Below are 10,572 nucleotides of genomic sequence, written 5' to 3' on the forward strand. Positions count from 1 at the left end.
CCGGCTTGATAAAATATGGCGAAGGGTTGATGATGGTACCCCATGATCCTTTAAAGCAACCTTCCAACATTGTATGTGTTTGGAAATCAGCAATATTTATTTTTTCAGTAAAGGAAAAGGAAAATAGGTCTTTTTAAGTCCTGTCCCTGAGCAATTCAACGATCGAACGTAACAGATCTCAGACCAGCTTGAGGACTGAATTGAATGCAACCAGGCCCGAGGTATCAATCAACAAGCCACCCTTGTGACGTGTAGTTAGCTTGCATTTACGTCTTAGATCCTTCTTCGTCGAAGCTTTGGACTATTTGTACTTGAACATTGGAAGTTACCCTTCCACTTCGCTTACCTAAGATGAGAACAAATATAGCCATTGAGAAAGTCCCTGGAAATGGAGAGATTTCCACTTTTCATATATTCTTTCCCATTTTAGTCTTTGATGATGTTCTCTCTGAAATTTGCTGTAGATATCAAGTAATTTTAGGGCAAATAAACAAAGATGTGGCTCACGACATTTTGATGGTACAAACCAAAAAGCGGTTAATGTTATTTTATGTGAACACGGGTAATGAAATCCGTCGCCCAAAAATTCCATTACTGATTTTGAAAGTCAAATGATGGCTTTCACTTCTCATGTAGGAATTATTACGGACCAGAAGTGGTTGGTCTTCGAAGATTGGGCCTTACATTACACATATTTTTTTGGACTTTGTCAAAACCAAAAAAAGATTTCTTCCCAACACGTCAACACTAATTTTCGTCACCACGGTCAACACTAATTTTCTCATACTTTTATTTATTAATGCGGGAAATATAACGCGGGAAAGAAAAGAAGTGAAGCAAAACAACATGTAAAGGCCTTCATTAACCATCGTTAGGTACCTTCTCGAGTTATCTTATTGTTTATACACTACATAACGTCAGAGAATCAATACGAAATCGTGAGAAATATTGAGATGTTGCCTGCCCTGGCGAGAAGAAGATCTCCGTCCGTTTTCAAAAATGAATCAAAGCAGTCATAAAACTTCAGATGACTCTTGATGTTTCTTCTGCATGTTTCTATCGCCTCACATAAAGCATTTGTCAGGTTAGAACCACTGCATCCACAAGGCCCTCCAACAAGTTCAGAGTAGCCACAGATTGTCATTACATATACACAACTTTGCAAAAGCGCACCGTGGTACAGATTATCGACGCAGAAGTACTCTGACTGTGTCACGTGAAAACGTTCATCTTATTTATGTATATCGAAAGTGATCGTATCAGTTATTGCGTGCTAAGCGCTTGATGTTTGGTCACGATTCAGACACTTGTACACAGGACAATACCTATCTGCGAAAATCTTCTCCCATCTAATAATGTGGGAGGCTTGCAGCCTTAAAAGTAAAACAACGTTACAAGTAAAAACACAATAACATGACAAGTATATAATGTGTTCCTACACCAATCAAGATGTAAAAAATTCCCACCGATTAGATAAGCTTTGAAAGCTTATATGATGAAGCTTGAAAAACAATGTCATCAGATTGGTGAATGAAAAAGAGGAGAGGGTAGATTCAGCGGAATAAAATACCCCACAAGCACTCAAGTATAATTTAACTTGTCTATGGTAAAGACGCGTGCCCTTGCAGCCTGTCACGCAATCCTTACAGAACATTTAGATCAGCGGAGGGCATTAACGGCTGCGGCTTTTGAAGCGAATACACAATCCGTGTTTCTGCACTAATCAGGATGTTAAAAAATTACAGACCACTGATAGATAAGCTTTGAAAGCTTATTTGATGAAGCCCGTAAAATATCAACAGATCAGTGAATGAAAAAGACGAGGGGGGTGAATAAAGGGAAGAATTCTCCCAAAAAGTATTCAAGCATAAGCGCGGCCGTGCGACGAAATAACTTCACGGAATTGGCAAAGTTTCAGTCACAGCAAATTATACAAAAAATTTAGAAAGATTTAAATTTACATCTCCTCAAACGTTTAAAGCGACATATTAACGCCTGCAACCATTATATTTTATACGAACCTCGCAAACTTTTAAACACGTTTTCTTGCGATACCTGCGAAAGTACTCAGTGTAATTTCCGGTAAGAATTTTGCGGACAATCTGATCGATTTCTCTTACATTTTGTTCTGAGACTGAACCTTTTCACATCAAGCAAAGCTTTGTCGCACGTCCCAAACAAACATGGCGAGCACCTGAGCTTCATGTATAAGACCACGTTAAAACACACGAAAGGACTCTAAAGCACACTTCACTCTGATTGGGCAGAAAAGCACAAAGATTTTCTGGCACCAGTCAGATGCCAGATCGACAGCAGCTGTTTGGAACTAGTCTTCAACACGAGGGCGCGCTATATAAGGAAGTCTTCCCTGGGAAGAGCAAGGCTCATTTGTTACTCACCGTTGACGTGTACGGGTCAAATTTAAATGCTGGTAGACGAACAAAAGGAGCTAATGAGAAATCTATTGTTTACTTCCACCAGCATGGTGGCATGAGGTAACGTGCGAACCACCTACTTCGATCTCAAATTTACCGCCACAAATAAAGACTGTTTCCATTGGAGAAAGGAAATAATCTTGTATTGTGATGAAGACATAAAACAATTTTTAGGAATGCGTCCGCTGCTCACTGCTTTGGAGTAGCTGTAGCTCAAGCTAACTCCACTCTAAGAGTTCTACATCACACGACGGTTGATTGACAAATGGTCCAGTGGGACCTAAGGCTCCTTTTATAGCGCGCCTTCGGGTTTAAAAGACAATGTCCCCAGGGGCTCTTCCGCCCTAGCTTGAAATCGACTTACGGCCACTGGGTCTCCAAGGATGAGTTATCTCAGATCAAGGAAAATAAACTTTGTGTCCCGAACATGTGGTTAGTCTCGTCAATGCGTATGCGCCCGACTATTGCGTAAGCTTAGCGAATGTAACAGGAATGGGTAAGTTTCATTAATCTAACGTGTAAAATGTTCATATTTCGGAATATTTAGTGTATTAAATGGACCATATTTTGTTCCCCATACTATTCCTTATAACGCATTCAAATTATCAACGGTTACTCGCGTAGCTTAGCACCCGTAGTTACTAAAAGTTGGAATCACCTGAAACCACCTGAAACCACCTGAAACCATCTGAAACCACCTGAAACAATCTAAAACCACAAAGGAAATCACCTGAAACCACCTAAGAAGCCATCTAAACCCACGTCAATCCATCTGAAATCGACAAAACAACTCGAAATAACCTAAAACGTCATCAAACTTAACAAACTAAAACGGACATAGTTCAAATTTATAAATACAGTTAACTCTCTCGTAAGCGACCACCTCGGGTCAGGAGAAAGTGGTCGCTTATGGAAGATAGTCGCTTACTAAAGAGGAAGACAGGAAGCCCAAATAATGAGAATCCCAACAAAGGTAGTCCAAACAATTCACAATTTGATCTTGTGTAACAGCCATCAAAGGCTCGACTGTTTTAATAAAAATTTGAACGTTTTAAATGAGAAAATGTCTTACAGCACTGTATAAACATTATCGCAAATCGGTATCTTAATTTTCAGCATGACGCAAAGCTTCTGCATTGCTAATTTACTCTACTTTACGTCTATTTTTATCTGTTATCTCACTGCCACTGACAATGAAATGTAACTACCCTTAGCACGGCGTCACACAATGCGTGACGCTTTCACGAAATAATCCTTCGCATTTCCTCGAGACGTTAGCTTGGGGCGCCTGTGCAGTCTTTACCCATCTCTGATACAAGAGGCGAACATAAACTGCTATTGAAAGTTGGTAATTTCAGAAGAAAAAAGGCAAAGGCAAAGCGAAAGGCTCGATTCGGGTACCCGTTTACTAAACATCTGCTGCACAATACGGCAATTCAAATCTAATCAATGATTTGCATAATGGTATTTTATTGTATTTGTGACGGTGAGATCTAAAAAAGGTTCGCAGATTTTTGGCTCTTCCGTTTGTGGTTTAAAATTCTTGGAGATTTTTGCATGGGCTAGCCTAGGCCATTTGTTTTTTTATTGTAGTGAGACCTTCTTTATTTTTTGCTGGGGTCACGCAAAGCAAATCACACTTTTCCTCGAACTTCATTCTCGGAGAACTGTTCGCTTTTCTGAATAAATAGTCCCCCAAAAGAATACCCGAACATGTTTTCGCTTCAAATTGAATGGAATTATATTTTATAAAATGAAATTGCATTTATCTGTTAAAATGTAGAGCCACCTATAACTAAGTCCACCACAAATTTGACGTCTTCTTTCAAACTAAACTCCATTTTGATACTTCTTGCAATCTACTTGGTTGATGGAACGCGCGACACACAAACTTTTAACTTCATATTACCTACCTGACGTCCTTTGAAGCATACCGAGTTCAGCTTCGAGGTTTTCAACGCGGGCTTCTAGGGGCTTGATGGTATGATGATGATAAAACAATACAGCGACAGCGACCACAACAACCCAAGGCGCGCAAATAAACCATTCACTCGCAATAAAGTTGTTCAGTTTTCTCCGTAAGAAGCCAAATTTCTGACCAGGTGCAATTTCGTCTCTCACGACTCTTTCTTGAGTATCGGTCATTGTACAAAGCAAAGCGCAAAGAGGACTACAGCAATTGTTGAAAAAGGAAATCGTACTAGACCTATAAATAATCGCGAGCTCGATTGTCCAAAGTCGCTTGTTTAGGCAAGACTGCAGTTTCGATTCTTTCTGAATCACGTCGGTTGCCTTCTAAGAATAATGGAAGTCGTGCCGGTCTGTCAACACTCTTGAACTTTCGAAGAAACGGCGTTAGACAGTGAACCCTTCACTTTCCATGTATATTCACGCTATCTCGCTGTCACTAAAGTGTTCACTCGACCGCGACAGAATGCAAATGACTCACTTTCAGTTTTACAACCATGATACAACGCAATCAGAGTGCGCACACCACCTGGTTGTGTGGCTTACACAATGCGTGTAGCTACATTATGGCAAAATCTGATTTATTTATTTATTTGTCCACGAGAGTCAAGTGCCTGCCACGTGGTATAGTGTCGTACGGCGCACTAGTCTGAGTCAACCATTTTGGTTATGAGCGTGGTCTCGAGTAATTTTTTTTCTCAGTGATGACCGTACCGTATCACGAGTTAGTGCTCCTCACACAAATCAACACACCCAGACCCGGCCTGTGTTACTGAACCCTTTCTTTTTTTCAACTGGTGGAGGAAAACAGCTTTATTAGCGGCAACCATGGTTTATCACGGCAGACATGATACATTCGTCGAGAAAACAGAAAAGAAGAAAAGTAAGGATTAAGGAGGCTGGATATAGTTTTTCACTTTCCTGATGCAAGATATTTAAATTAAAATTAACGAAGCTTAGCTTTGACAAATCGCGATCACATTTTCCCCTGAAATAAAGATATTATCGTAATGACTTTATTAATCTATTGACAGGAATACTATATAATTAAAACGCTAAACTACTAAAAACTAATATTACTAATATTAAATTAACAATAAAACTAATCAGGCTATTTAAAATTCAGGAAAAAAGGTCACTACGTAATTTAAACTAAAAATAAAACTAGAAGTAATCTTGCGCTTGTATAAATGTAAAATTTACAATAAGGCTAGTAAACTATTTACTAAAACAATAAGGCTAAAGGGCTAATTACGAAATTCGATACAGAAAGGGGTTTACAAATATGAGATTATTTCATAAAAATAGGTCAGCAGCTGTACAATTTACTTTAAAATCATCTACAGATTCACTTCTTAAAAGGGCTGGTGCGATACTCTGATGCTATTATTTACAGACTTTAATATTTCGAAAGAAATCCTGGTCCTGAGCCAGCTAATAACAAATGGGTAACCTTCAACGTCCGTCTCAGTCTGCCAATTTCTCCGCTAAGTGTTTTATAAACATTTTGTATTCTTCGCCCCTCCCGCCGTTGGTTCCAAAAATAAGTGGGGTAAAGGAGACCATCTCGACTTCTAGTACCCTTTCTTGGTACTTTCTCTTCTTCTCACTCTCCTGTTCCTTGAAAATTGCTGCAGCTAATTTCCCCTGGTTAGTCTTGGAGTTGACATGCGTCACTCTAACATCGAAAAATGCTGTCACTCCGCGCGACCAGAAGCCATCAGCCTTCACATCCAATCTCGCGTCGGAACTTGTCGTGGCTGATCTTAAATCCATCGCTTCATTGTCCAATGGCTGGAAGTGAGGCTCCATATGGACATTCTTGCACACTTTGCTGCGGGAGGTTAATAGATTTCTCACTCCATCATGGCGTTGAGCCACAAATGCCCCCTTTTTACATGACAAGGTATGGCTTACGTTAAATGGCTCACCACAAGCACAAGTAGACGGTATGTCCTGCAGTGGTAAATTGTACCGCAATCGCAAGGAATCCCTAAATTCTTGCTTATTCAAAGTCAAACCCTGATATTTGAGGGGTATGGCATCGAGCCAGGAACTTGCACCTTTGTCTCTGGCTTGCTGTGAGACGCAACAGCTCAGGGTCGAGGGATGCATCGATACTCTCGATTTTAAACCTTGTGTTCTCTGCCTTTAGTGACCGCAGGTCTCTCTTTAGTTTCTCTACCAATTTCTCATTTGTATTCATGATTTTACTTTGAGATTTGATAGACTCAGCATGTTGTCTGGTGAAACGTTTTGACGCTGAGTACTGTTGTGGGGCTTCTGTTGTCAAATCAGGTATTCCCAGGCCGCCTTGCGCTGGTGTTAGTGTCACGAGTTCGCTCAATTCATCTGGGAGTGGTTCTGCTTGACCGAATAGGATGGGGAGATACATCTCATCAATGACCTGCTGTACAGGGTCTACGTATTCTTCGAAAGACTCAATAGTTCGCATACAGTAAGTGAATTTAGATTTGTATCCCTGGGTGAATACAATATAGGCTGCATTTCTGTTCAATAAAATCTCTAGGTCAATTGTAAATCTTAGTGGGTAAAAAATTATTAGCAATGTTAAAAGTAATGTTACCACAGTGTATTACTCATTAGAAGTAAACGTTGAGTTTACCAAGCTTTGTGAATGGCTGACAGCATTAACTCTAAATGCTAAGAAATCTAATTTTGTTATATTATGCGATCTTATTATGTGATATTTCGATAGAATCGCATAGCTTAAAGTAAACACGCGCTCTGATTGGTCAATGCGTCAACCGGAAGAGAGGGTATTTAGCGTGGAATCGCATTAATGCATAAAGTGATATCGCTGACGTGAGTCGCGAGCAAACATTATTGTTACGAACGTAAAAACGTTAATACAACTAGTGCTACGAAAATATAAACAAATATGAACAAATTTATAGAAGACGAATGTCTTCCAAATTTTGAATTCAAATTGAAGTTTTTAGAAAATTGGAGGAAACCATTCACGCTCAAAAGTACGAGAAAACGCATAGAAAAAAAAAATCAAATTGCCAGAGACGAGGGAAGAAAGCCAAACGACAGTTCTCGCCGAGGAAAACCAAACAAGCGTTACGAAAGAAAACCAAAACAGGTATCAATGCCGGAAAAGGTCAAGCATTTTTTCCCGAAATCCAAACCATTGTAGCCTATACCGACGACGAACTGGCCTCTTTCAGATACAACATGGTTTCAAAAAACACTAGACGGTAAGTTCACAAATTCGAGTGGTCGCAAAACAGTCATCCAAGCGCTCCGTGGTGATTTCGACCCAGTGGAAATATCAGAGCTCACTGGCCACTCTAATCCGGAATCCATATCCAGCTATAGTCATAATCCTCTGGAAAAACAGCGGCGAATGTCGAATAAGTTGGCCGGTTTCAACCCACGCCAAGCACGACAACTACCAACGGCTATTATAACATAACCAAAGTAAAGCGCGCGCTCTGATTGGTCAATTTAGCGTCCCCCATTTGCCCATGGGTGTACGCTGCTGACGTGAGCAAATGCAAAGACTATTTTTCCGCGCGCGCTTGTTTTTTCTGGTCACGTAAGATTTGTTAAATAAAAGGGAACTCTTTAGCTACAATGTGTTAATGTTATGTTATAAAACAAATGGTAAACACCACAGCGTACACTATTGAGTTATGGATGCACTTGAGAGGTTTGCTAAGCACTCAAGAAGCTAGAGTCGCTCTCGGCTATCGCCTCGAGCGACTCTTACGCTTCTTTCGTGCTTAGCAACCTCCCGCGTGCATCCATAACTCAATAGTGTACGCTGTGGTGTTTACCATTTGTTAATTCAAGTCATGCTTTGCGGGAGATTGTTCTCAATAGCTCAGCCACGCCAAGCAACACAGCAGCTACTAGTGACCTTGACAGCAATGCCAGACGTTCCAGTTACCTGATGGCAGGAGCAGTTGGCGGAATGTTTACTGGAGTAACTTTTAATAATTCTCCAGTAAATATTTCCATAAACTTTCAGTCCGGCATTGACACCAACGAGCGACTCCCTGCGATGAAAGAAAAACAGTTAAAACTGTGACTTTTAACTGAACTGTTTTTCCCCAGAGTTTACCGAGAAATTCCATTCTTAATCATTATATTTTGAATACACTTTTTTTTACAACTGTAAAGCACTTACCGGTTTTTTGTAGATCTTGCTTTGATACCGGAACGCTTGAAATTTCCATTTCGCTTGAGGATTTGACCATTCAGTTGTTGATTGTCGGCGCCACATTTTGCCAAGTTGAGTGGTAGCAGGCAAATCTCTGTCTTAAATAACTCCGTATTGTGTACTTTTAGTTTTTTTGCTGAAGATTGTAAAATGTGAGGCACCGCTTTTTCCACGAGTTTGAAATAAAAATGGGTTTCATTCGAAAAATATCTTGTTCGCTCCATTCGCTAGATATTGACACCTGACTTTGAAAGGGTTTCCATTGTTTGCGCACTGGCGTGGCGCACAAAAATACAAAACATCTAGTTTCGCCCAGTGATTTGGTGGCTTTAGCTATGTGATGCAAGAAAAATTCACGAGGTACAATTGTCGACGGTTCAAACGTGAGCGACTTAGGGCCTGATTACATGAGCCGAGCTGGCCCGGTTAGCCGGGCTGATTTCTTTTGTTTTGGTGTTCGCCAAAGCGTGAAAACAAAAGAAATCAGCCCAGCTAACCGGGCCAGCTCGGCTCATGTAATCAGGCCCTTACCTTGCTTTCCATTCCCTTAACAATGACAGTTCTGACAGTTGACTTTAAAATGGCTTTCTTAAGGGCGCGCGTACGGAATAAAAACAAACAATAACATTGCCGTTTTAATTTCTTGTTTTCTTATTTTTATTCAGTTATGCGATTCAAGAAAAATTCACTACCTGACTCGTGAATTCCACGTTAAATTTCACTTGAAAAATCGATATCGCACGAATCGCGAAGCGATGAGTGCGATATAGGTTTTTCGCGTGAAATTTAACGTGGAATTCACTCGTTAGGCAGTGAATTTTTCTATATAATCATAGAAAGAAGCTATCTTTCCAACTGACGATAAATATATTTGACATCGATAAAATGTCATATTTACCATTAGAATGCAAGGATTATGTAAAATATATTGGCATACTCATTGACAAGAATCTTAACTGGAAAACCCATATTGATCTCATTGTTCTAAAAATGAGAAAAACAACTGGTATGATAGCTAAACTGAGACACTTTGTACCCCTTTCTATCATTGTAAAGTTATATGAGTCTCTTTTTCTCACCTACCTTACTTATGGAATCAGCTCGTGGGGTCAAGCGTCACAGTCAACTTTGGATAAGCTTCTTCTCCCTCAGAAGCGGGTTATTCGTTTATAAACTTTTCTCCAAAGTGTGAACATGCTATTCCTTTTTTCATTAATCTTAAAGTCCTGCCTGTTCATTTTGTTTATTTCGAATCTGTTTCTTATTTAATGTATGATATTCAACATAAACTAGCTCCTCCCTGTATTCAAAATCTATTTGCCTATATCTCAGATATACATTCCTACAACGCCAGATCAGCAACTACCAAAAAATTTTATGTATGTCCTCTCGTCTTGAGCAACTTAAGAATTCTTTTTCCCACTTTGGCGTGCAGCTATTGAATGCTTTACCTGACAGTATTAAAAAATCTGTCCATAGAAATTTATTTAAAAAACAAATACATGAAATACTTATTAATATCTTCAAACAACAGAACTTGTATCTTACACCATCTTTAATTCTTGAAATAATAAAAAATTTGTAAACCTCATCAATCTTCTGGCTACGACCAGTATAGCGAGGTCTCTTTCTATTTCCTGTTATTATTATCATTAGATTAATTAATTTACTATTTCAATTTTAATTTACTACTTATTGTAATTTGAACTACTGTTTTCTTAGTGTAATGTGAACTGCTGCGAATTCGAAATCTTTGTAAGTACCCAGTGATAAGCCTAACTTAATTATTCCCCCCCCCCCCGACTACTCTTCAACTAATTGTGGGTAGGCACTTCTCAAATTGTAGCTGTTGTAAATCAATGAATTGTTGTTGTTGTTGTTGTAGTCGTTGTTACTCAATATATGATTCATTCAAATATTGCTTGTGTTCTGATCTTGTTAGGCGCCTATCCTTTTTCCCTAAATTCTTTCATTTAC

General features: G+C 39.4%; 1 protein-coding gene and 1 pseudogene across 1 annotated transcript in view; both read right to left on the bottom strand.

Annotated features, from left to right (window-relative positions):
* The window catches only part of LOC148728833 (techylectin-5B-like), a 13,080-nt gene extending 8,212 nt beyond the window's left edge, over nucleotides 1-4,868 (bottom strand). Inside the window, exon 1 of the mRNA XM_088763319.1 lies at nucleotides 4,349-4,868. Coding sequence (XP_088619445.1) covers nucleotides 4,349-4,580 — 232 coding nt within the window. The 5' untranslated portion in view covers nucleotides 4,581-4,868. The remainder of the gene's footprint in view (nucleotides 1-4,348) is intronic.
* Nucleotides 4,869-5,384: 516 nt separating this feature from the next.
* Nucleotides 5,385-7,118, bottom strand: LOC148728835 (uncharacterized; annotated as a pseudogene).
* Between the last annotated feature and the right edge of the window lie 3,454 nt (nucleotides 7,119-10,572).

The sequence above is a fragment of the Stylophora pistillata genome, chromosome 6 (assembly GCF_964205215.1).
Source record: "Stylophora pistillata chromosome 6, jaStyPist1.2, whole genome shotgun sequence".
NCBI classification, from domain to species: Eukaryota; Metazoa; Cnidaria; class Anthozoa; order Scleractinia; family Pocilloporidae; genus Stylophora; species Stylophora pistillata.